Source organism: Leopardus geoffroyi, chromosome C2, assembly GCF_018350155.1.
Source record: "Leopardus geoffroyi isolate Oge1 chromosome C2, O.geoffroyi_Oge1_pat1.0, whole genome shotgun sequence".
NCBI lineage: Eukaryota > Metazoa > Chordata > Mammalia > Carnivora > Felidae > Leopardus > Leopardus geoffroyi.
Window position 1 is genome coordinate 12014989 of NC_059333.1, and position 27419 is coordinate 12042407.

The window sequence follows — 27419 nt, forward strand, 5'->3', positions numbered from 1 at the left end:
CCACCCAGGCGCCCCCCCTTAGGTCTTTTCATCTCCATGTACAGATGAGGAAACTGAGGGGTCACAGGCTAGAAGTTGCCTGAGGTAGAATTTAAAGCTTTCTAGACCGATAGCTCCCAGATGCCATTAGACCCTCATATACCCGGCACAGCTCCTGGATGATGGCAGGAAGGGACTAAGGATTACCTGGCGAATGAATGGACACCAAAAATGGCAGATGAAAGCCTCATTCAATATCTGACGACTACCCAAATGTAGTACCATTAATGCATACAGACTAAACAGAGAATAAAACTTTAATAGAGTACCAGCACTATAGAAAATGTATACAGTAGAAAAATAAATCCAGGCCAAGTATCTCTGAGAACCCAAAGTTTGCTGACCACATCTGAGTTGAGGCTGTTTTTTGGAGGCAGTCTATCGGCAGTCTGGTTGGACTTTACAGCACCTCGGTTTTTATTCCTCATTTAAAATATTTCTGTTTCTTATAATTAAAACTTATTCCTTGTATTAGTGACCCTAAGAGGCTGAAAATTATACTCCCAGTGGTCAACAATTTTTTTCTTAAAGTTATTGAGGTCTTTATAAAGCAGCAAATTCCCAACGTGGAGTTATTTTTGTCAAGTGAGTCTTTAAAAATCTAGCTCTTTCATCGTTCAGATGTTGTCTCGGAATCTTCGAGATCCAGATTTGGGGTTTGCCCAGGTGGTTTCCCGCTCCATTTACCCTCAGATGCAGGCGAGAGAACCAGGGGGGTGCCCTACTCAGCTGGGTGCACTTCCCCTTCGGGGACCAGCCTGGAGGAGCCCTGCCCCGACAGGGTCCCCGGGGTACAGCCGTTGCCAGGATTCTGTGTGCTGCTTTCAGAGACTGGCGTAATGACGCTCAGTTTGTCAAAGACTTCATTGTCATCAGAGGGCGGGAAGGAGAACAGAAGTGTATTGTGATGAGGGCAGCCCAAAAACTGCAGGAAAAAAAAAAAAAAAAAGATAGTTAATGATCAAATTTTCCCATTTCTTTTTCTGGGCTTACACAGATTTTATACAGAACTCCTGGCCAGAGAATGCGAGTTTAAAGGATGTGACAATCGCAGAGGGAGAGTTCCTCAAAACGTTAAAAATAGAATTATCATATGATGCAGCAATTTCATTTCTGGATACACGTCCAGAAGAACTGAAAGCAGGGTCTCAAAGAAATATCTGCACACCCATGTTCACAGCGGTATTATTCACGAGAGCCAGGGGGAGAAGCAACCCGAGTGTCCGTCAACGGTGGAATGGATAAGATGTGGTCTGTTCATACAGTGGAACATTATTCAGCCGTAAAAAGGAATGAAGTTCCGACACATGCTACGTGGATGAACCTGGAGGGCATTACACTCGGTGGAAGGAGCCAGGCACAAAAGGACAAATGCTGTATGGTTCTACTTACACGAAATCCCTAGAGTAGTCAAGGTCATGGACAGAAAGCAGGACGGGGGTGCCAGGGGCTGGGGAGGGGGGGATGGAGAGTTCCTGTTCAATGGGGGCAGAGACTCTGGTTGGGATCGTGAAAAAGTTCTGGTGACGGAGGGTGGCGCTGGCTGCCCACCAATGTGACCCGCACTGTCAGAGCAGAACCTGACCCGGGGCTTGATCTCCCGAACCGTGACATCATGACCTGAGCCAAAACCAGGAGTTGGCTGCTTAACCGACTGAGCCGCCCAGGTGCCCCCGATGGTTCCTCTTTTAAGCTGGCATTTAGAGCAATCACAGCGCTGTGGCACTAACACAGGCCTGAGTGTCATTCCCTCTAGGAAGCAGGATGTCGCAGGCACAGGATGAACGTGTCTTGGAACAACGAAGAGAACCTCCCGTCTGTCTTCAGGCAGGGTTAGGCGGGCTCTCTTTGGTGTTTGCCAGTACCTGATGTGCCCCTAGTCTCAGCCCTCAGCCCTGTGCCGCCTGGCAGCCACGAGTCACATGTGGTTTCTGGCCACCTGAAATGTGGCTACTCGAATCAACACGTGAGAAATGCCAGATTTTGAAGACGCTGTATGACAAAAGAATGCAAATATTTCCAAAATTATAAAGACCATTGATGACCGGTTGAAATGATAGTTTGTAAATACTGGGTTACAGAAAGTATATTGTCAGTGTTAATTTCGTCTGCCCTTTTTTACTTATAAACAAATAAACGACAATGTGGCTACTAGCCAATTTCAAATACACACGGCTTGTGCTATCTTTCTGTCTAGCGCAGTGAATGCACATGGCCTTGTTTACTTCTCTCTCCTAGGGCATGGGGCTAGTTATGAGCAGGAACCCTGGTCTAACCATCCGGGGCTTTCCTGCCCTTTGAAGCATGAAAGATGCCCAGGTGTTTCCTGGAATATCTGCCGACTTCATGTTTGCCGTTTTCCTCCCGGTAGGTCCACCTACCGGGAGGATGCCCTTGGATCTTCAGGATGCCCTTGGATCTTCAGGATGAGGTGGAGACAGTCTCAGAGCTCTGCAGTTTCCCTCAACCCTTTGATGGGACTTGGTTTAATGCCGCAGGATTTCCACCTCCCACCTGATGGAAGGGAGGGGAGGGGCAAGAGGAATTACACCCAGATCTCAGTTTGTGCAAAGGAAGACACTGCGGAGAGGAGTAACTTCCCCAAACTCTCAGATCCAGTGGATTCATAAGAATGGGCCAGGGCCGCTCTTGATTCTCCTGGGAAAGGGGACAGGAAAGAACAGAGGAAGATGGGCTGAGTCTCAGGAGAGCACATGTCAGGCTGGTGTCCAGGCGGGACACATCTAGAAACGCAACAGATTGGTGTTGGATAAGGCTCCGTGTTGCTCTAACTCAAAGTCCCTGTCCCTGCCGAGTCCCCCGAAACCCAGAATTGTTCTCTGGGCCGCGGTTGGCGAACCTTTACATCACACATCAGGCTGGAGCATCCCATGATGCAATGATCCCAATCTTTGTAGTTTCCCGGTGCTTCCTTCGTCCCTCTCCCCGCTGGCCCCCTTCTCCAGCTACCCTGCCCGCATTTCTCAGCCATTCCAGGGGCTGCCTCAGCAGGCAGGTGGGGCAAGTCTTCTAGTCTTGGAGCAGGGGCTCGTTCCAACAGATCTGCTTTGATGTGCCTTACGGCAGGTGGTCCCAGTTGTCCTTTCCTGTCTGACCAGTCTGTGACGACAAGCCACAGGCAAAAACAGCAGGTGAATAGTTTTGCTTCCTTCTGGGTCTCCACTTACAAAATGCCTTCTGCCCAGAACAAAGGGTCTGCCCCTCTTTGTTCTTCCTGCTTCTCAGGAGCTCACAGAGGCCTCTTGGCTCTTTCTGGCTGAGGCGGTCTTGATGAACTGATTAATGATCTTGAGAGAAGGTTCTAACTGCTCGGAAACACTTGCCTGTGGTCATGTGTCTCACTTTCCCTCCACTGTGGACTGCGTGCAGCCTGGACCAACCCTCACGGTGCTTCTTCCGCAGCTTCTGGCAACACTGGGGCTGGCCTGGCTCACAGCAGCGTCCGGAAACTGCCCTATACAGAAGGGCGCGGGACGCCAGGGACCGCGTCCTTCCCAGGGGCAGTTGCTACCAACTGACTGGGTGGTGTGGGGACGGGGCCTGACACCAGCTATCACGACAATATGGTAACGGGACCAGAAGAGAAAGAGATGGCGAGGCCTTGGTAAGACACATGCACCTCGGAGCTTGGGAAACTCACCGTGTGGACATTCAGGGACCTGCCATATCAGTGAAGTTTTAGGGGTCCCCTGGAGTAGGACCCGCTGGACATCTTCTCTAAAGTAAAGACCAATGGCTGTGTCTCACCCCTCCCACCGCTAACAACTAGCACCATTGCTAAGTGGGCCTCTCTGGGTCTGGAGGCAGCACATTCCGTACCTGGGAACCCAACTCCAGGGTGTTTGTAGAGGGACACAGGACAGCTGCCAAGGGCAGGAGAGGCCCCCGCAGGACGAACGGGCTGTAGAGCAAGCCGCCCTGGCCGCATCTCGTGACCGGCCGACGCAGGGGCACGAAGGCCCGGCATTATCTGTCAGTGACGACGTGTTAACTGGACCCGACGAACACGAGGTGTGCGTGGCCCGGCAGATCCTTGACGGGTCTGTGGTGGGGAGCCACGCCGGGTGGGGTGGACGGCAAATCCTACAAGGAGAATCGCTAGGCGGATGACTGCTGTTTGGGGGCCAGGCCCGGCCACTGCCGCAGAGAGTTATGCCCGATTTGTAAGACGGCTCCTGGACGTTACAGGGACCCAGCAGGGACACAGCCCGTGGCCAGAAGCAAGGTCGGAGGCTGCACGTACCCGGGGCCCAGCCTCCCACGCCACCCAGGGCCCGGCCTCCCACGCCACCCACCCCCGCTGCACCAGCGCCTCCGCCTCGGTCCGCACCACGACTGCGCGGGGGGCCGGCCGAAGGAGGAGGAAAAGGCCAAACGCGGTTCACAGGGCGGCTGGCGTGGTGCGTGGGCACACACCCAAAACGGCCTGTGGCGGCACTGCGGCCCGAACCAGGGAGCCCTGAACGGCAGTGGAGAGGACAAAGCCCTCCGTCGGCGGAGTTTCGGGCCACGCATCTGGTCGTCCTCTCGTGTTGGAAGAAAAGCGGCCCCGAGACCGGGCTCCCTGTGGACTCACGGGCGGAGGTCGATGGCTGGTGGTCAGGGACCCAGAAGGGGCGAGCGAGCCCGCGGGAGAGGCATGTGTCTTGACTCAGGGGAGCGGCTCCAAGTGGCTCCGTGTCGTGTGTGGACTCTGAGACCGCCACGGGACCCCGTGCCAACCGAGCCCACGCTCTGTCAGACCTCAGCGGCGCTGACCCAGGCCCTGGCAGACAAGGACGGCAAATCATTCCTCCCACAAGCGTCCACTACAGTCAAGTGCTTTTCCGCCCCTTCTGGTGTCACCACCGCAGAATGTGACCCGATTTGGAGACGGGGTCTTCACGGAGGTATTCAAGTTAAAGAGACCTCCTCAGGGTGGGCCTCTAATCCGTATGCCTGGGGTCCTCATAAGGAGAGGCAACGTGGGCACGGGCACAGGCACACACACGAAGGACACCACGTGACGATGAGGGCAGAGGTTGGGGCGACGCATCTACAAGCGAAGGGATGGTAACGGCGGCCAGAAACCACCAGAAGCCAGAGGAGAGCTGGGAACGGACTCCCCGTCACAGCCGCAGAAGGCAGCCACCTGCCGGCGCCCCGATGTCAGGCCTCTGGCCCCCACAACCGAGGCACAATAACCTTCCGCTGCTTAAGCCACGCAACCTGTGGGGCTTTGGTACGGACGCCCCGGCAAGTTAACACGGCCCCGCCTAGTATCGCGTGAGACCGGGGGCCCGCTCACAGCAAAAAAGGCCTGGAGCGGGCACATGTCTAAGGGGCCCACTGGTGATACCACGCGGCACACGACCCAGCCGCGGCCAGCCTGGAGGGGCGGCGGACCGACCGGCGGAAGGGGCGGGTGACGCGCCAGCCGGGAAACGGTGCCCTGTGAGAACGGGGCATCGTCCCGCGGCACCCGGGGTGCACCCAGAAGCAAGGACCGTTACGTGACGCTGCACCTTCGATAGAGAACAAGGGTTCAGGAACCGAGGGGGAGAAACCGGAGTGGCCGCGCTTACCATCGCTCTCAGGGACCCACCTAGGGTGCGCGCTCAGTTTTAGGCGGAGTCTGGAGCAGGGTCCGCCAACTGTGGGGAAGCCCACGGATCAAGAACGGTTTCAGGGGCGCCTGGGTGGCTCAGACGGTCGTTTGCGAGTTCGAGCCCCACATTGGACTCTGTGCTGACAGCATGGAGTTTCTGCCTGGGATTCTCCCTCTCTCCTCTCTCTCTGCCCCTTCCCTGCTTGTGCGTGTGCGCACGCTCTTTCTCTCTCTCTCTCTCTCTCTCTCTCAAAAATAAATAAATAAATAAACATTAAAAAAACAAAAAGAGAGAGAGAATGGTTTAAAAGTTAAACCATTAAATGATTACCTATATAAGTGGTTGTATAAATACCTGCATGATATCTTGATTTTTGCCTCCTGGCCTACAAGGCCTGAAGCATCTGCTTATCTGGTCCTTAAAGGAAAAGTTTGCTGACCTCTGGTCTAGAGAGTTCCCAAAGGGGGAGCCTTCTTACCAGGGGACACAGTAGGACAGTCCTGGTAAACTTACATTATGGCCGCCACTTCTTCATGTCAGGAACCCAGCTGGCAAGGAAAGGAGTCACCGGATGTCTCAGGGTGTCCCCTGCACAGTTCTTTTTTTTTTTTTTTTTAACATTTATTTTTGAGAGAGAGAGAGAGAGGGAGCACAAGAGCGCGGGGGAGGGGCAGAGAGGGAGACACAGAATCGGAAGCAGGCTCCAGGCTCTGAGCTGTCAGCACAGAGCCCGATGTGGGACTCAAACTCATGAACCGAGAGATCATGACCTGAGCCGAAGTCGGACACTTAACTGACTCAACCACCCAGGTGCCCCATCCCCTGTGCAGTTCGAACGGCAAGTGAGTCACTGGGTGTCTCAGGGTGGTCTCTGTGCCGTGATGGCAAGTGGACAAGTGCAGCCGCCCAGGCTTCTGGTGCCCCGTGACTAGAGACTCAGAACTACTCAGGGCTGAGGGCCTGGGGCACCAATGAGACAAACAGCAGTCATGGGAGGGGAGTGGGGAGAGGGTCCCACAGGGGGGCCAGCAGAGCTGTGAGACCGTGTCACCTGTGCTCCTGAGACAGGCCCAGAGTGGCTCCATTAACCTTCCTCATGTAACTTTCCCCAGGAAGAGAGTGACTTAAGTCTCGGGGGTGCTGCTCTGGTGGGTTCCTGTATAAGGGGTGGACTGTATTAGACGCTGAGGTGTGTCCCCCCCGGATCTCCTTCTGGAAGGAGGCCCTCGCTGCCCTGGCCACCGGGGGGCACTGCTGGCAGCTGTCTCACAGCTGAGTGCCCCCCTAACGACTTGGGGCTTCAGGCAGGGAAGGTCAGAGAAGGAACAACGTCCAGGTTGGAGGGACGGTTTGCCTCCTCCCCGTGGGCTGTTCCGTGACCACAGACTGCCCCGCAGTGGTGTCCTTCTCCAGGACAGTCCGCCACGTGGGAAGAGATGGCCCTGACTTAAAAGGAAGTCCCCTTCCGGGGCACTTGGGTGGCATAGTCGGTTAAGCGTCCAACCCCTGATTTCTTGATCTCACAGTTTGTGAGTTCGAGCCCCACATCGGCCTCTGCGCTGACAGCGTGCAGCCTGCCAGCGTTCTCTGTCTCCCTCTCTCTGCCCCTCCCCTGCGTGCTCTCTTTTTGTCTCAAAAATAAACATAAAAGAAAAAAAAAAGAGGTCCCCTTCCAGTCAGGCTCCCTCGTAGGCCTACCTCTTTCAGGTGCTGAGGCAGACAGTTCCCAGGGGAGAAGGCGTGCTTGGTTTTCTTGTACAGGCACCACAGCAGGGCGGAGCAGCCGAGGAGCAGGAAGGCCACACACACCGAGGCAGCCAGGACGACGACGACAGTCCAGGACGGGGCGGTCTCTGCGGGGACGGGACAGAGGGCTACGTTACCGGCTGCTCAAGTACACACGGGCCACGTGACCTCGACACCATCCCACCGTCACCATCCAGTGGAAATGCCGGCAAGCAGGGCCATCCGCTCATCTCGGAAGGGGTGAGGAGGTACCACGGGAAAGCTGCTCAAGAATCCAGGCGTTTCCAGCAAGGGTCACCCCCTCCTATCTGTTCCCAGGTTTGGTTTCTGGCAGGACTGCTGACAGGCAGGGTAAGAGTGAGCAAGAACCCTGGGCAGTGAGCCTTCCCGTTCTGAGAAACCTCTTCTGCCTTGAAGTGGGAAATGGGACTCCCTGGGGCCCCAGAGCCCCAGTAAAACACACGCACTGCAGCGTTTTGTACTGAGAACAGCAAAAGGTCTTGGCATGACGTCTCCACCCGAGCCTCTGCGCCCAGAGACGCGCCCAAACTCCAACGTTGTCTCCTAGTGGCCTAAGGCCACGCTGCTGGGACGGGACGCCCCAGCACCTGCCTTGGGTTTCTGTCGGGGGAAACTCAAGGCTGCCAATACCCGGCCTTCCTTTCTTAGAGCGTTTACCATAAAACGTTTATGACTGTGAATCCTTCCTCTGCCCCTCTGAGATGCATACGTATCTCGTGAAACCCAGGGGTGTCCTTCTCAAGGACCCACAGGCCATTCCTCTAAACTGCAGCCATCAGGAAGGCGGGCCCCTGTCCCCCAGCCTCCGAAGGAAGGTAGGAGCTGACCTGTTAATGCCAGTTAGCAATAGACACTGATGGCCTAACTGCATTGACGCTGACCGACCCTCTCACCTGCTTTTTGTAATTTTCCTCTTCCCTGATTCTCTCTTCTCTTCTCATTTTCCTTTAAAATTTTTAAAAATGTGTATCTGAGAGAGAGACAGAGTGTGAGCAGGAGGGGAGGGGCAGACAGAGAGGGAGACACAGAACCCGAAGCAGGCTCCAGGCTCTGAGCTGTCATCGTAGAGCCCGAGGCGGGGCTCGAGCCCGCGAACCGTGAGATCATGACCTGAGCCGAAGTTGGGCTGAGTCACCCAGGCGCCCCCTTGTTCTTCCTTTAAAATGGCCAGGCAGCTCAGGGCGCCTGGGTGGCTCAGTCAGTTGAGCGTCTGACTCTTGATTTCCACTCAGGTCATGATCTCACGGCTTGTGAGTTCGAACCGTGCATCGGGCTCTGCGCTGACATCACGGAGCCTGCCTGGGATTCTCTCTCTCCTTCCCTCCCCTGATCACTCTCTCTCAAAAACAAACAAACAAAAAAGATAACCTGCCCAGGCAACTCTTTCTCTCCTGCAGCCCTCACTGAATAGGTTTTCACTGCTTCAATTAATGCCCAGCTTTACCTCTGACCTGGGTATCTGTGGTCCTGGCTCCCCTCAGGCAGCACCAGGAGCCTTCTTCTGTCGCCCGGGCCACCTACCCTCCCCGTGCCCAACGCCTGGCAACTGGCGCCACCCTCCGATCAAAACCCAAAGCATCTGGTGCTGAGAGAGGAAAGCACGTGAACCCTGCCCTCTAAGAGCAAGTCATTTTATTTTATTTAAAAAAAATTTTTTTTTCAACGTTTATTTATTTTTGGGACAGAGACAGAGCATGAATGGGGGAGGGGCAGAGAGAGAGGGAGACACAGAATCGGAAACAGGCTCCAGGCTCTGAGCCATCAGCCCAGAGCCCGACGCGGGGCTCGAACTCACGGACCGCGAGATCGTGACCTGGCTGAAGTCGGACGCTTAACCGACTGCGCCACCCAGGCGCCCCAAGAGCAAGTCATTTTAAAGAGAGTCATTTTATTTGTCGAGAATATGCTCGCACGGGGCAGACCAAGCCTGCTGGAGCCTCATCAGCTGCTACCCTGCCCCTGTCCCCCCGCACTTAGCAGTATGAGGCCTGCAGGCACCGTGCTCAGATATCTGCTCTGGGGTGGCGCCTGCAGGGGGCGCAGGGGCTGGGCCCAGCCTGCCTTCCTCCCTTGGCCCCCTGTGTTTTCATTCACAACAGTGGCCTCATCCTCCTCCTGGCGGAGGGGAACTCCTCCCAGAATTCCCTGGTGAATTCTTGCTTCATTTGCTGGACCCAGGGGTGGTGCCTTCCAGCCCCCAGTTTCAGCACTCAAACAGGTCCTTTCTCGGTGAATGCAGGGTCACGTGGCGATCGAGCTGGATGCAATGGTCCCGGGGCTGTACCTCAGCGAACGACAGGAGGCTGACTTGGGATCTGCTATCTCGGCTCTTAGGGAAGCCCCAGGCCCCTACTCGTCCACCTGTCATTCCATCTAGCATTTTGGCAGTTCTCTGTGTGGCGCACAGCAGGCTTACTCACTGAGTGCTGACTAAACACTGCTGGCCTCGACCCCAGACCCTGCGCCGTCGATGACACCGTGCCGAGCCGCCCACGACCCCCCCCCGCCCCCGAGGGCAGCGCCTGGGCTCCTTGTGATCCAGCCAGGATGTGCCGGCATCTTATTGGAGGACGTTCCATGGGCACATCTGGTTGGTGGTGACAAAATTCAAAAGATGCACTTGTGACTCACCCCGAGAGAGAAGGAGTAAGGACAGGTCACTGTGTCACACGGGCTGAGAATTACAGGAGGATCTGTGAGTCAAAACCCTCTGCTCTCTGACCTGCTGTGGGTCAGGAAGGACTCCCTTCCTCTGTGTTACGTGCAGGGAAGTCATGCCTGCGCTCGCCTGCGGAATTCATCTGTAGGCAGTAAAATTACAGGGAAGATAACCTGCTCCATCCCCGGTCATTCACTGGCTGAGCGACCGACTGGACTGACCGTGGGCAAGTTACTTCCCCTCTCTGAACCCTGATTTTCCAGTTTGTAAAAGGGGCGGGGCCCAAAGCTCTCAGGGAAAATCTGTCTTGAGGTTTAGAAGAGAAGACTGTGTTTGGGGGCGCCTGGGTGGCTCAGTGGGTGAAGCGTCTGACTTCGGCCCAGGTCATGATCTCGTGGTTCATGAGTTCAAGCCCCGAGTCGGGCTCACTGTTGTCAGTGGCAGAACCTGCTTGGGATCCTCTGTCCCCCTCTCTTTGCCCCACCCACCCCTGCTTGCACTCTCTAAGATAAACATAAATTAAAAAAAAAAAAAAAGAGAGACAACTGTGTTTAAACAAACCTAAGATGATGTTTGACAAAAGCAGGTTTTCAGCGGGTGACACTTTTCTTTTATAAAATGTTTGGGGGGCGCCTGGGTGGCGCAGTCGGTTAAGCGTCCGACTTCAGCCAGGTCACGATCTCGCGGTCCGTGAGTTCGAGCCCCGCGTCGGGCTCTGGGCTGATGGCTCGGAGCCTGGAGCCTGTTTCCGATTCTGTGTCTCCCGCTCTCTCTGCCCCTCCCCCATTCATGCTCTGTCTCTCTCTGTCCCAAAAATAAATAAAAAACATTGAAAAAAAATTAAAAAAAAAATAAAATGTTTGGATTTTGTCAGTTCGTGGGTAATCACTTACAGTCACAAAACATTTGAAATATTTCTCTTGTTGGTCAAATTGTGGGCCTCACACTGTGTCTCATGACATAAACCTTGAGGAGCACCTGACAATGTGATTGTAATAATGTCATTATTAGTAACCATAATATCTAACGTATTAAGGCCTCACTTTGTCCCAGGCACCGTTCAAGTCCCCCAAGCCCCGCGTGTGGTGGCAATACACTGCTCTCCCTATTTTGCAGATGAGATGGCTGAGGCAGAGGGCAGTCCGGGACTTGTCCCATGGCCCATGTCATGTTAATGGGGGAAGGAGGGGACACCGGGTGATCCCGAAATGTACTCAAGGTTTTGGGAAAGCAGATGACAGGTGTTCAGAGCAAAGGATGATTCTAGACCAGCGATTCTAGTGATTCAAGCAGGATAGGGGCTCCCAAGGTACAGAATTCTAAATCAAGTAAAAACGATTCAAGAGGGGAATAAAATGAGAAAAGACTCAGAGGAGGTCTATAGAAACAACATGTGGGCTAGCAAATAACTTGTAGCACACAGACAGGAGGCTTTTTATTATTTAAAGGCACTGCAGAGAGGCTCAGCCAGCTCAGACCATGGAAGCAGGGACACAGGCAGGTGGACTTGGGCACTGACCTTGGGCCTACAGATGCGAGGCACTGAACTGGGGGCTAGAGAAAAAAACAGAGTGACAGAGAATGCCCTTCAGGGAGACCGCAAGACTTTCATTCTCTGTGTGGCTCTGTAGCCCTGAGAAAACTTCCTACTACAATTGCAGATCTTTGGCTGACACCGTAAAGATCATGGACCTGGAAGATGTGAAAGCATCCTGGATTCAGGCAGAGCGCGCCTGGGTGGCTCAGTCGGTTGAGCAGCTGACTCTTGATTTTGGCTCAGGTCATGATCTTGTGGCTCGTGAGTTCGAGCCCCGGATTGGGCTCCATGCTCACAGCTCGGAGCCTGTTTCAGGTCCTGTCTCCCTCTTTCTGCCCCTCCCCCACTTTTGCACACGCGTGCATGCTCTCTCTCTCTCTCTCAAAAATAAATAAGTGTTAAGAAAAAAAAAAAGAATCCTCGATTCAGGCAATTTGTGCATTTAGAAAACAAAGGGAACAACAACAATAATAAGATTCAAGGGGCGCCTGGGTGGCGCAGTTGGTTAAGCGTCCGACTTCAGCCAGGTCACGATCTCGCGGTCCGTGAGTTCGAGCCCCGCGTCAGGCTCTGGGCTGATGGCTCAGAGCCTGGAGCCTGTTTCCGATTCTGTGTCTCCCTCTCTCTCTGCCCCTCCCCCGTTCATGCTCTGTCTCTCTCTGTCCCAAAAATAAATAAACGTTGAAAAAAAAAATTAAAAAAAAAAAAAGATTCAAGACACTACAGGCCAGCAAACTTGATGCTCATCTCCAGAAAACAATAACAAACATTCCAGAATGGAAAATTAAGGGTTAGTTATCAACACATAAAAAGGATAAGGATGGGGGCACCTGGGTGGCTCAGTCGGTTAAGCGTCGGACTTCAGTTCAGGTCATGATCTCACGGCTCATGAGTTCGAGCGCTGCATCAGGCTCTGTGCTGATGGCTCAGAGCCTGGAGCCTGCTTCAGATTCTGTGTCTCCCTCTCTCTCTCTCTCTCTCTCTGCCCCTTTCCTACTCACACTCTGTCCCTTTCTCTCAGAAATAAATAAGCGCTGAAAAAAAATTAACAAAAAAGGATAAGGATGATAACTGAAAACAATATTAGGGCACCAAGAAGCAATTAGTTCAAAATGGCTGCCTTTCTTTTCTTGGGCAGGGTAACCCGCTGGTAAATTACGGCATATGATGGGCTGGTTTTTCCCAGGCTGCGTTCCTCAGAATGCTAGTCCTCAAGAAAAGGTGGTGAGAGGTCAAATACACTAAAAGTCCTAATATACAGGGTGGCTTTTCTGACCGCGCAATCCAGCGCCCCGTCGCTTCTAAGCACCCTCAAGATTACAGGGCTCTTGTTTTGAGAAACATTCATAAATAGTCCTGGAACACAGTTGATGAGGAGCAGAGATGATGAATCAATGAGACTGTTGTTGCATCGCAGGTTTGTCTGCTGCACTGTGACACGGAGGATGAAAAGTTTTGTTCTCTCTGGAGGGAACTCTTTCTGACTCTCCTTGGTATTTCTGTAGCCCCAAGATCAGCGCCTTGCTGCCAGGAGGGCCTCGGTAAATGAAAACGGCCAGGAGTGGACCTGCCTGTATTCATCCTTCCATGGTCTGAGCTGGCTGAGCCTCTCAACGATGTCTTTAAATAATAAAAAGGCCTGCCGTTTGGGGGCAGACACGCAGCCGCAAGTTTGCATGACCCCGTATGCAATGTGCCTGTATGTAAATGATCACAGCGTCTGGGCCGATGGTACTCTCCCCTCTCCCCCTTTTCCTCCTTCCCTCTCTCTTTTCTTTTAAGAAACAGGGAGCATGGAGGCACTGCGAGGGACGGTGTTGCGATCCTGGTAGCCAAGACAAGTAGCCTTGCTGGAGACAGTGATAAAGGTCTCCAAACTCTCCCTCATGTATCTGAAGGGACTGGAGACATGCAGCCTGGGAAGGAAAGGCTCCTGGGGGTGGGGCTTGACCCTGCTGGGTGGTCTTGTGGGGGGGGCGGGTGATGAGACTCGCACCAGGAGGCCTGAGGGCACAGAATGGACACGGTGCGGGTGGGTGCCAGGGGGCAGAGCCCAGCTCAATGAACGGAAAACGTGTCCATCCGTCCCTTTGGTCTCAGAGTGTACGAGTTGCCTCGGAAGGTGGTGTGGTCTCCTTCCGGCGGGAAGCGGATCGGTGAGAGCTGACCTGGGCTGGAGTTTGAGCTGGACGTGTTCCTGTCTAAGGAACTTTCCAACGCTAACACTCGGTGGGTGTCTATAGGCTCAGAGGAGGCGGAGGAGGCTCTGAGGCTCAGAGGAGGCTCAGAGGAGGCAGAACTACAGACGGTCATTTTCAAGACTCACCGGCATTGGTTGTTGGCTCACAGACAGGCTCGCTCCATTCCCCGGTTTTGTTCCGATCAGGAAGAAACCCTTGAACTTGAACACAGTAAGTTGTCCGTGGCTCAAGATCTCTGAGGACCTCAAAGTCATACTGACAAGTAATCGGCCACTGGGAACGAAGACAAAAGTGAAAACATGCCTCCGCAGTGAAAGGACACCAGCTCTTTTCCCTCCCCTATGTGCCAGTTATAATCTTTACTTTGGGCTCAAAGCAGGCAGGTGAAGGAAGCGGGTGTTCCTCCCAGTTCACGTCAGGGGGCCCCGAGAGCATTTTAAGGCACGGGGCAAGGATGGACTGTGGTCCCGATGAACCGCTCCATTTCCTGAGTTCTCTAGTTTAGACGCCATCTAAACCATCCTACTCCTTTTTTAAAAAGAATTAAGTTGTAGGGGTTGAATATGTGTAACCAACACATTCATATGCTGAACGGCTAACTTTTAGTACCTTGGAAAGTGACTTAGTGGGAGCCTGGGTCTTTCCAGAGGTGATTAAGTTAAAATGAGCTCATTAGGATGGGCCCTAATCCGGTATGACCAGCGTCCTTCTAAGAGGAAATTTGGACACAGACATGCACATGCCACAGAAGGACGGAGGCACAGATTGGGCTGTCACTTCTACAAGCTAAGGAACCAAAGAGGGCCAGCAAGCTGGAAGCTAGGAGACAGGCATGGAACAGAGGCTCCCTCACATTCCTCGGAAGGACTGGCCACCACTGCTGACACCCTGATCTCACACGTCTGGCCTCCAGAACCTTGAGCCGACGCCTTCCTGGTCAATCTGTGGTACTTTGGTATGGCAGTCCCAGAACTGCTGCCACCGGTCATATACAGTGAGACTCTGTGTGGTTTTCCTTCTAAGTCAAGGGCAGGTGGCTGACCCTTAGCTGCCCAGCCTTCTCCTTCGAATCGCTTCTCTACTTGAGCCCCCGGGATGCTCTCGTCCTGCGGCGGCCTGCCTCCCCTGCAGGGCGCACATCACAGCCTGCCTCTGGAGGAACATCCCTGACTCAGCTTAGTTTGAATAGAAGGTATCATAATTGATATATTCCTGAATTTGGGAAACCAAGACAGTTGCCGGCAAAAGAAAGGAAACAAGAAGACGATCTACCAGCCACATCTCCATCACGGTTATCATTTCTGAACAGAAGGCTCCTACTTAATATGCGTTACACGCATAGGAACTTCCACAGAAAGTGAGCACAGACTCTTCTTTTGCTTTAGTAATTGGTTATTTTTCTTTTAGGGTTGGGCTCGTTGAAAACTTGTCTCTATTCCTTTATTGTACGAGAAAGTTAAGCTCACTGAGGACAAGAGCCGGATTATACCATCGACTAATGAAAAGCATGGTGTCACTTCCAATAATTAAATTTATTTTTTTTAATGTTTTTATTTATTTTTGAGCCAGAGAGAGACAGAGCATGAGCAGGGGAGGGGCAGAGACAGAGGGAGACACAGAATCGGAAGCAGGCTCCAGGCTCCGAGCTGTCAGCACAGAGCCCGACGTGGGGCTCGAACTCACAGACCGTGACATCATGACCTGAGCCGAAGTCAACCGATTGAGCCACGCAGGCACCCCGTAACTTCCAATAATTAAAAATAAGAAAACCCTGGCTTTCATTTCTAGAACTCCAATACCCCTAAGACCTTACGGTGCTCTTTCTTTCAAAGACTAAACTCAGGGCTGACTCACAGTGGCAGGCAGGGAAGGACAGATAGGGAGGGCCCTGTTCAAGTCCCCTCTGACTGCTTTTTTCCAGTTGTCTTTCACACCTGGGCAACTTCTCACTTTATCTGCCCACTCTCTCCCAGCAGGAAGAAATAGAATTTCCCGAAGCCTTTTATGCGATTTGCTTAGGGATCTAACATGGCAGCCTTTTAAGCCTGCATTCGAGAAGGGAACCACACTGTCCTATTCCTTGCAGACTGCTGTAACAGAACAGGTGGCTTATAAACAAGAAACATTTATTTCTCGCGGTACTCGAGGCTGAAGAGTCTCAGATCGAGGCATGGGCAGATCTGGTGTCCGGGGAGGGCTGCTTCCTCATTCACAGCCAGCCATCTGCACGCTGGGTCCTCACATGGCAGAGGGGCAGAAGGGGCTCTCTGAGGTCTCTTTTATAAGGGCACGAATCCCAAGCCTCCTAAAGGCCCCACCTCCTAATACCTTCACTTTGGGGATTAGGTTTCAACACGAGTCTGGTGGGGGACACAAACACTGAGTCTACAGCACGTATAAACCGGTAATGGTGACAGGGCAGACATCAGCGAGGGAGGAGCGGGGGAGCAGGCAGCCTCCCCAACACTCGGCATGTCACAACAACAACAACAGGCAGAAGTGACAGGACGAACGTGCAGCCAGACGCCTATCCTGTGGGCGCATCCTGGATGAGAAGCTAAAGATAAACGAGGTGTTGCATTTCATGCCTGGTGCAGGAGGCACTCAGGCACGACAGCGGTGGAAACTGATCCTTAATAAAGGTTCGCTAACTCCTGTCTTATCTTTGCATCCCAGAGCTTAACAGAGACGCCTGCACTTGATAAGTGGCTATAAAACTCATTATTCTGGGGGAGTTTGGGTGGTCCAGTCGGTTAAGTGCCCAACCCTTAGTTTCGGCTCAGGACATGATCTCCCAGTTGGTAGGATCAAGCCCTACATTGGGCTCTGTGCTGATAGCATGGGGCCTGCTTGGGGTTCTCTCTCTCTCTCTCTCTCTCTCTCTCTCTCTCTCTCTCTGTCTCTCGCTCTTTCTGTTTCTCCCTTGCTTGCGCGTGGGTTTTTTTTTTTTCCTCTCTCTCAAAATAAATAAATAACCTTAAAAAAAAAAGCCCTTATTATTCTGTATTGCTTTCTAGGCATACATTTCCTGGGATCTTGACTATAAGCAAAATCATCTATTCTGTGAAGAAGGCTGATATCCTGCGCCGTTTAATGGAGCACTTTTTGAGGGAAAAATTAACGTGAGATTCTGGGGGGCCGAGCAGTATGTACCTATAAATTTAATTACACGATTCCTAAAACAATACACATAGGTGACTCTTTCCTCCCAGACGCTTGAGAATTAAGTGATAAAAGCACCATTTAATATAGAAGGGATAACATATACATAATCTAACTTATATGACATATACATATGTCAGTTTAGGACCACGAATGGCATTCAGCTTGGAAGCAGTAAGTATAAGAACAAAACCTGACCAAGGATGAATGAAAATAGCCTTAATGCATCTACAGAAGGGGAAGGGAACCCCATGTAGTGACCATATCATTGTTCAGGTAATGGGACAAGTTTATTTTTTTTCATTATGCCATTAAACTCCCCCAAATCCTGTGAAGGAGGTTATTAGTCCCACTGTATTAATGACATGGGTTTTCATGCCCATTCTGCAGACAGGAAGGAGCTGAGGTACAAAATGTGACCGGAGTCACGATGGCAGGAGCGATATCCAACCAGGTCAAACTCCTAGCTCCTTTTTTTTTGTTTTTTAAATGTTTATTTTAATTTTGAGACAGAGAGAGAGAGAGAGAGAGAGAGAGAGGGCACAAGCAGGGGAGGGGCAGAGAGAGAGAGAGAGAGAGAGAGAAGGAGACAGAGAATCCGAATCAGGCTCCAGGCTCTGAGCTGTCATCACAGAGCCTGACGTGGGGCTCAAACCCACAAACCGTGAGATCACGACCCGAGCCGAAGTCGGACGCTTAACTGACTGAGCCGCCCAGGCGCCCCCTCCTAGCTCATGTTTTTAAAGGAACCATCCCCTGGAGAGGAGGAGAGTGATGGGGAAAAGTGGGGTCAGATGGGTAAAATGTGACACTCTTCATCTAGCATCCAGGGGTGGGGCTGCCGTGACCATGGCCTTGACTGTTCTGTGGTGTACATGGGGCACAGGGGTTCATACCGTGGAACAGCAGTTATGTAGCACGTCACCCTATTCAGCTGACTCCAACTTCCGTCAGGTGACTGCTGAGTCAGTTCTGTATTTTCCTACAACTTCCCTTCAGGGAGAGGAAGGTTTGCTCTCATGGAGCTAGTACCCTGGAAGTCATTTCCCTTGGGGCCCGGGAAGCATGAGCCAGATACTAGGCATCCTTCAGACTGGGAAGCTTCTGGCACTCAGAGGAACTGGCCTTAAACCCTTTGGACCATAAGGTGCTACCACCTTGCAAGACCCTGACCTGGATGGCCTCCTAGCTCCCTTTCTCCATAATCACGGCCTCAGACTAATACTAGGCAAAGACGGGGAGGCGACACATGAAATGCATATGATTTGCTGAGCTTACCTTTTCGTCAGAGCCATTTTTCCAATATTGCACATTATAAGCCCACGAGTTATAAATATTCCTCATGGTCCATGTTTCAGGTTCATTCTCTATTTTGGGGGCTAAGAAACGCATATGTAAAGAATTAGCAAGTGCTTCTACTTGCATTCCAGGTGGTCCAATCATGGCTAAGGAAGAGAACAAAGCAAAATGGTTGTCAAAAATCACATTTAAAAACGTCAACATTTCTTTTTCATAACGGTGCAGACCAATGGTCTACTGAAGGACTCTGCTCTTTGATGTAAGATGGCTATGACATTGACTGATGTGGCCAAGGAGGGTGGTTGGATTTCGTTTGCTCCAAGGTCAAATCTGTCATAAAATACGTGTCTATTTATTGTCTGATTTCCCTCATTAGAGTGTATACTCCACGAGGGCAGGGATTTTGTCTTGTTAACTGTTACAGCTTCTGCACTAAGAATGTGTCTGACACACAGTAGGTGCCCATTAACAACTGTACCGTGAATAATAAATATCTCTCGGTGACTGTGCTATTTGAGTCATATCCTGTATTCTTCTCTGGCTGTTGTTACTTCTTTTGAGGCTGTTAGTGGGCCTGCTTCCAGCATTCTACTCTTGTTTTTAATCTGCTGGTAGCTGAAAACCAGATAAGAAAATTTATTATTTGCTTTCAAAGCAAAATGTGTAAATAGATTTGACGTGACGTCTTGCAGCCTTTCCTGTCATGTCAACTTCAAGAGGCAAATACCCAGAGAAGGGCGGTTGTTGCTAAGAGTGTGAAGAGAGCAGCCTGGTTCTCAATCCTTGCTGGGCCACTCCTTACTTGCATGACCTTTGGGCAAGCTGCTCAGCTATTGTGTATCAGTTTCTAAAGGGAATTTCCACAGGTGGGTCCCCAAACGGGAACTGGAACCAGTCAGGACCCGGTCAGTCCCTTAGCAATTACAGGAGCAGAAGACTGGACTATGTTTTGAAAACTTGACTACTGTTAAGCTGCTTGGTATTTTTTTTTAAAATAGAGAGAGAGGGGAGGGGAAGGGGAAGGGAAGGGGAAGGGAAGGGGAAGGGAAGGGGAAGGGAAGGGGAAGGGAAGGGAAGGGAAGGGAGGGGAGAATGAGCAGGGAGAGGCAGAGAAAAGTGGGAGATGGGGAATCCCAAGCAGGCTCCATGCTGCCAGCGCAAGCCCAATTCGGGGCTCAATCTCACAGACCAAGAGATCATGACCTGAGCTGAAATCAAGAGGTGGACACTTAACCGACTGAGCCACCCGGGCGCCCCAAGCTGCTTGTATTCCTCAATGTTTCTTTTTCTTAACTTTCATAAAGATAACCTTTAGAAAAGATAATACAACTTTGATGACTTCTGACTCCAGAAATAAGAGTTCTGTTGTCCAAGGCTGGGACAGAACTGGGAAAGAGTGGAAGGGTGTCCTAGCTGCATTCCCCACCGGGGGTGGGGGGTGGGGTGAAGGGGGCGGGGGGGGGGTGGCAAAGTTGTGGGAGCCCCGGGGGTCCAGAGCAGGGAGCAGAATAAAGGCCCCACCCCGCACAGACACAAGCCTTCCAATGCTTCTCTCCAGGACTCCTCGGAAGACTGCACTTGAGTCTTGTTAGTGAGGGTTTCCGGCCCCTCCTGTCCTCTTACTCTCTCCATTGCTATAAGGTGGTTTAATTAGTTTTCAATTCCTGATGTTCTAATTATGTTCATCTTGTGACCTCTGGTGAGTCCCCACGACCCCCCAGATCTAACCTGGGAACATTCTTTTTTTTTTCCAACGTTTATTTATTTTTGGGACAGAGAGAGACAGAGCATGAACGGGGGAGAGGCAGAGAGAGAGGGAGACACAGAATCGGAAACAGGCTCCAGGCTCTGAGCCATCAGCCCAGAGCCCGACGCGGGGCTCGAACTCACGGACCGCGAGATCGTGACCTGGCTGAAGTCGGACGCTTAACCGACTGCGCCACCCAGGCGCCCCATAACCTGGGAACATTCTTTTTGATGCTTACCAGCCTGCCTGACTCAATGTACCGGACATGCACCGAATCCGTTGCTCTGTCCTTCATTCTGCGCAAGCTGGCTCTCTGCATCCGGTCAGCCTGTCTCCACACCTGCCTTGAATAACCTTTATTCTTCTGCCTGCCACGTCACATTTCCTTACGTCCTAACTTCTAACTGATTTCCTCCCAGAAAATGCACTACATTAATCTTTCCAGTTCTTTTCATTAACAACACTGGCCTCAACTCCTTCTTTACCCACAAGCCTTGACATTCTTAGATTTATATTTAATTATCGTATTGACTTTGTGACTATGCCTTCCTGTCTCTCTCATAAACTTCTTTACGACCACAGCCCTTGTTATATTCCCTAAGCTCCTTGTGCAAGGCCACCCACTTTGTGGGAGCTCAAAGAATTCTTGCTGATGGGCTACCCCATGGGGAAAAAAACCCGAGGCATGATGACGCCATTGTAATGAAATGGAAAACAAAGCGACTTACTGTCATCCACAGGACAGAAGGTGATGTTCACCCAGTCTGAGTGCTCGTCTGCAAATTCAGCCCTGACTCTCAAGGTGTGATCACCATACTTGGAAAGACTCGAGAAGTCACATTCCATCAAGACAGTACTTGTGCACATATCTTGGAATTTCTTATAACTGTAAAATCAGAAAAATACAATCATGAACGTTCTCACTCTGGTCTGAGTCTGACTGTTACTTTATTAATCCCCACTACCAAAGGATAACGGAGAATGACGTGAGAAAAATACACCAAATTCGAAATCATCAGTTTTGATGAGTAGCACGCCTCGTCTATAAGAGCATTTCCCAAACTGTGTTCCATGGGACTTGGGTGATCCTTGAGATATCATAAGTTGTTTCAAAAATAATCTGTCCAAAGTCAAACGACTTGGGGCAGAAACTAGGTTAAACATAAAGAGGCACCTGTCTTCATAACAGAACTTCTCAGTGACCTTCGCATCTTAATGAGCACGTACCTCTCCAAAACAGGGTTGAGTATTCAATACATTTGAGGAAGAAAGCTTCCCTCCTTGATTATGTGGGACACGGTTTGTGAATACTGATATACCCAGAGGAGCCAAAATAAGTATGTTACAATAATTTCAAACAATGTCCTACAAATGACTCTTGCTGTAATTCCTCTGGAAAAACCACAAAACAATTCATTTTTATACAGATGTCTTTTTTTTTTATTAATTTTTTTTAATGTTTGTTTATTTTTGAGCGAGAGAGAAAGAGCGTGAGGGGGGAAAGAGCAGAGACAGAGAGAGGGAGACACGGAATCCGAAGCAGGCTCCAGCCCCGAGCTGTCAGCACAGAGCCCGACGTGGGGCTCGGACTCACGAGCAAGATCATGCAAGATCGTGACCTGAGCTGAAGTCGGACAGTTAACCAACCGAGCCATCCAGGCGCCCCACTCCTATTTTATAGATGAGGCACAGGTATGGAGGACCTAAGAAACTTGCCCAACGGAACTCAGATCTGTTGGACTTCAGAGCCCACAGTCTTAGGAGCCACACCACCTCGCCACATTCTTGGCGACGGGGCCCAGAACAATTTCCCGCTAAAAGTAGGCAGAGATCATTGGGATCATACTACTCTACAATCTGCTCTTTTCACTTAATATAGCATAAATCTTTTGTCAATTGCCTCTTCACGGTCGCCTGACATCCCACCATTTGGAAACTCCAGGGGTCACTGCATTAAGGGGGCTTTCTCATACGTGGCCACTTCCTTCACTTAAACTAACGCATCGAGATGCCTGGGTGGCTCAGTCAGTTAAGCATCTGACACTTGATTTCAGCTCAGGTCAGGATCTCACGATCTGTGAGTTGGAGCCCCACTTAGCGCTCTGCGCTGACAGCGTGGAGCCTACTCGGGATTCTCCTTCTCTCCCTCTCTCTCTGCCCTTCCTTCCTTCCTTCCTTCCTTCAATCTTTCCTTCTGTCTCAAAATAAATACATAAACTTTAAGAAAATATTAAAAAAAATAAACTAATGCATCAACTGGCTGGAACACAGGGTATTTCAAAAGCTGTTCTGCCACAATTTCTCCTTCACGAGTCATTTTTATTGCACTTAAAAAACATTTTTCTCCGGGCGCCTGGGTGGCTCAGTCGGTTAAGCATCCGACTTCGGCTCAGGTCATGATCTCGCGGTTCGTGAGTTCGAGCCCCGCGTCGGGCTCTGTGCTGACAGCTCAGAGCCTGGAGCCTGTTTCCAATTCTGTGTCTCCCTCTCTCTCTCTCCGACCCTCCCCCGTTCATGCTCTGTCTCTCTCTGTCTCAAAAATAAATAAACGTTGAAAAAAAAATATTTTTCTCCCCGTTAAACAGGTAATATGACCCACTCCCCATATTTACATCTAGTTTTCAAAGACGATTCCATATTCGAATCACCCATACATCCTCTGAAAGTGCCCCTCCTCTGGTCACCCCTACCCAGCGCACATATATGAGAGAGTCTGTGCTATCTAACCCCTCAGGCTAAGTTCGAACAAACCTTTCACAAGCCACGGAACAGTCATCAGATTTTTCAGGATCAAATTTCTTCCCCAAGGGCACCCCCAGCACATGTTGTGTTTTCCTCAGCCCATCCCGTGCTCGGTCTACACTTCCATGCTAAGGACACCTGGAGCCCAGGGACTGACCTTTGTTTACTGGGAAGCCACTGGGAATTCGCACCTGAAAGAGCAACATCGAAACCAAACGCCTCTACCACAAGGGCACAGAACAGAACGCCAAGTAATAAACTATGGGGGAGAGAGACAGAGGGAAAGGGAGGGTGATTTTTCCACAGTGAAATCTCTACCACTGTCACCACCACAGAAACAGACATGAAATTATCGAACCAATGTCAGTGGGAGAAAATACACAGCAGGGAAAAAGGAGACACAGGACGACCCTTCCTAAATCCTTGAGAAAATGGACAAAGAGGGAAGTACCCACATTAAAGCTGCAAACCTTGACAGCTGCCCTGTGGTGATGTAAAAGATGATCCTTGCTCTTAGGAAGTTCGCCGTGGAACATTAAGGGGCAAAAGGGCATGATGTACGATAGAGAGAGAGGGAGAAACCTTAAAGGAAGGCAAGCCTTAAAAAACGGAGAACTGGATGGAGGCTATTCGGGAGTCCTTTGTACTGAACTTGAAATCTTAAAATGTTCTGTGAGCTGGGAATTACTTGGGATTCACAAGTTACAAGACAAGTAAAGACTGTCTTATCCATCTTCCTACTTCTTCTCTGACTTAGCAGGCCTGGGATAGGTTTGCAAAACAGAGCCGGACGAGAAGCGTGGGATGAATGGGGTCTGGGACCTGGGTTTCCTCCTGCTTCGCCGAAGGCGCGGTCTCCGTGTGTTTCTGAGTCACACTGGAGGCAGGTGTGCCGGCTCATCACCCTTTGGCCTCTCGCGGTTATTTGCACTTGGCATAAAGGTGCGTCACCTGCAGTCCAGACTGTGGCGCGTGACGGCAGGCTGCTGAGGGAGGGCTGGCAGAGGGAAAAATCGGCGGGCAGGGCAGGTGCTGGGAAGTCAGAGCCCCACTGAGATAATAGTCTTGGTGACACTCACCCTTCCTTCATAAGCCTCTGTGCGGTTTTCGGAGGCCAGAGCTTTTCACAGTCAGTAGGTGGCTGACTTTCAATTTGGGGACACAGCCACAGAGTAACTGAGCACCCACTGTGCAAATGATCGGCACCCCATAGCATGGGAGTGTTCTGTTATAATCTGCCGGAGGGGGTGGGTGGTCGGATGGCCAGGGCTTTCCTGTTCCGCATACCTCAGTTTTCCTGGATGGCTTCCTCCTCCAAATGGCTGACTTCTAGCAATGCTACTCTAGTAAGTGGAGACGGTATTGGTGACATTTTTCTCTTAAAAAGCGTCAAATGTGACAAACCTGATACATTCGCATTGCAACTGCTACCCCTGTGGCCAGTGACATCCATAGCCGTGTGATATAAGGTCATCATCTACCGGTGGCCCCGCGATTGTCAAGCTATGGACCAACACGACAAGAAAAAGTAAAAAGGGCTTTCCCTGTCTTTTCTCAGAGAACAGAACTTTCACGAGAATTTCCCGGACAGAATGAAGGCCAGCCGGGAGGCTCCCTGTGGGATATCACGGTCATGCAGGGGACAGCAGTCAGACCCTCTCCTGTCGTCCAGCCCAGGGACCAGCTCAGGGCCTTCCTGCCCAAGGATGCCCCAGACTCACCTTTGGTACTGAGCTGTGAAAGTCAGATTCCCTTTGGGAAAAGCAGGCACCTCCCACTGTAGAACGTTCTTGAAATTCACTGACTTCATTCTCACGTTTTCGGGAGGTGGCACCATTCCTAAAGCTGGAAAAATAAAAGGAAAAGCTTTGCAACTTGGTTCCTCAAGAGTTGCACAAGTAAATGACCACGTCCAACATGCAGGTCTCCCTTACGGCTCCATGCCTTCAAAGGGGCACACAGGCGAGGGGAAAAGACCCACCTCAGCTGTGCCGAGGAGTCTGGATTTTATCTGGGAGGTTGGGGGTGGGGTGGGGCAGAGAGTGAGCATGAAGAAGGGACAGATGGGGGTGACCTGGATTTGGGTGGTGGGAAAACGGTGTAAGGGGGGGGGGGTGGGTACACGGGTTTTTTTAGATATATTTCCAGAAGTATAGACTTGAGACGTTCTGATCCGTTTGGCGTGGAGACATTAATATTCATTCCTGGCTTAAGCACCTGATGCCCTGACTGGGGCTGGGGACAAGGACATCGAGAGTCCCATTTTTAGCTGCATTAGGTTTGAGATGCTGGAGAGCTATGCGAGCAGGGACGTTCAGGACAGCTGGAGGAAGGGGCCGGGTACACAGAGGAGAGAGCTGGGCTAGAGACAGAAATCTTTTTTTTTTTTTTTTAACGTTTATTTATTTTTGAGACAGAGAGAGACAGAGCATGAACGAGGGAGGGGAAGAGAGAGAGGGAGACACAGAATCGGAAGCAGGCTCCAGGCTCTGAGCCATCAGCCCAGAGCCCGACGCGGGGCTCGAACTCACGGACCGTGAGATAGTGACCTGAGCCGAAGTTGGATGCTCAACCGACTGAGCCACCAGGCGCCCCAGAGACAGAAATCATTTTTACAGGTGCTTAGGTGGCTCAGTCGGTGGAGAGACCACTCTTGATTTCGGCTCAGGTCATGATCCCTGGGTCGTGAGATTGGGCTCCTGGCTGAGCGTGGAGCCTGCTTACAATTCTCTCCCTCTCTCTCGCTCTGTCCCTCTCCCCGCCCCCCCCAAAAGAAAGAAACCATTTTTAAACTTTTTAATAGAAAATATCAAACATACACAAAAGCAGAGGGAAGGGTATGATAAACCACCACGGGCCCACCACCCAGCTGGTGCCAATAGAGATACATGTTTGCATCACAGGCCGGGATAGCTGGTATCGAACGCCAGGCTTCTGCTGGTATCCCCTACAGGGATAGTGCGGGGGAAGGGGGTAGAGGGCCTGGTTAAGAACTTGACCCCCGACAGGGATCTGGCAGAGGGGCAGGATCCTAGGTAGAAACAGCCTGAGAGGCGGGAGGAAAACCGGGGCACTGTGGTATCCTGGAAGTCCGGGGATGAGTTCATCAGAAAGGAAGGGGGGTGGGGGTGGGGTCCATGGTTATCTCAACCCGGGCAAGAAATCTAGGGGCGGGCACAAAAGGTTTCAGTGGATTTTGAACTCAGAAGCCCCGCAGCTGTGGAGGTGAGGAGCAGAGCTCAGGTGCTGGGGTGCTGAGGACTGAATGGGAGACCCTGACGGCCGGACCGGGCACTCGGTCACTTCCAGGGCGCCCATGGGGTCCGCTCAGGGTTGGCCCTGGGGCCATCGCTGCCGGCGTCGCGGCCCGGCCTCCGGGTCCCCGGCGCACGTCCGGCCGCGCGGCGGCCGGGAGCCCCGGAGGGCGCGGCGCAGGGACCGGCCCGCGCCCCCTCCCCGCGGACCCCTCACCTGACACCAGGAGGCAGCCGCCCAGCCAGCTCCGCAGGCCCCGCGCCATGGCCGCGCCGGGAGCCGGGAGGGCGCTCGGGGGGCCGGGGCAGCCGCCGGGCCAGCGCCCCGGTGCCCGCGCCCCGAAGCGCCCGTAGCTCCTCCTCCGCCCCCGCCGCGGCCGCTTCCGGGGGCTGGTGGGGCGGGGCGAGCCGAGGCCCCGCCCCCGGCCCGGGCGCCGCCCCCGCCCGCCGGGCGTCCTGCGCACCCCGGCACCCCGGGGAGAGAGAGATGTTGGTGGGGCCTGGCGACGGGAGACGCGGAGGGAAGGGGACTTGCTACCCCCAACTCGTGGGTGGAAAACACCGGTAGTAAACCGTTTGCAAAACTGTACGTAAGGTACCTGGATTGGCTTACAACGCCCACCCAGAGGTTCTGTTTGGGGTCATGGGTGGTGGTGGGTTTTCTTGACACCATTCCGTATCCCCCCACGTTTTCTCCAGTGAAAACTGCCTCCAGGGTTTCTCTAGAACCCCCTTTCCCTGAAAGTAAGCTGATTTTAAGGCGCTCTATTAGCAAAGACGGTTTAAAAGAGTCTACGTCACCCCCTCCCACCTAGGGGTAAACGACAGAGAACCAAGTTATTTATTGGGCAAAAACTTGTTTCTCTCACGAGATTGCTGAGAAACGTTTAATTTCCTCCTTCAAGGCTTGGGCAGTGGTGAGGTTGGAAAGTTCAGAGCAGGGTATAAAGTACGTGGTGATATAAGGCACTGCTTGACGTCTGACCCTAGAATGCTCCACCATGAGCACAGCAAGGGACGAGGAATGTTCCCTTGGTCCCTACAGGCCACCGCACACGGAGGGACTTCCGTGCAACCCTAGAGATGCCGGCAGAGCCACAAATCATCTGTGTATTTACCCCCTCTAATGAGAAATAACTCCGAAGGCATTACCCAGTTTTATTAAAAAGTATTTATTATCCTTCACCAACTTATGACAATTATACAAAACTGAAGCACACACACATACATAAACACAGCCATAAAAAGTTTATCCCAAAAGATCACTCTGGAAATCTTTCAAAATATGATAGTTGCTTTAAGAGAACGGAGAAATGGACACTTTCCATCATAAAGTTCCTTTCCTAGGTGATTTCATTAGGTTATTAAATAACCCCTTCCCCTCTCACATCCCTCTCCTTTGA

At 51.8% G+C, this 27419-nt stretch overlaps 1 protein-coding gene across 1 annotated transcript; it reads right to left on the bottom strand.

Moving 5' to 3' along the window:
* Positions 1 to 278: 278 nt before the first annotated feature.
* Positions 279 to 26386, bottom strand: IL10RB (interleukin 10 receptor subunit beta). Its single transcript, XM_045501515.1, has 7 exons — positions 26234 to 26386; positions 24484 to 24607; positions 20749 to 20906; positions 18253 to 18419; positions 13938 to 14085; positions 7347 to 7501; positions 279 to 964 (listed from the first exon to the last, which is right to left on the bottom strand). Exons 1-7 carry the CDS (start codon positions 26280 to 26282, stop codon positions 761 to 763), a joined length of 1005 nt encoding a protein of 334 aa, XP_045357471.1. The 5' UTR covers positions 26283 to 26386; the 3' UTR covers positions 279 to 760.
* Positions 26387 to 27419: the final 1033 nt, after the last annotated feature.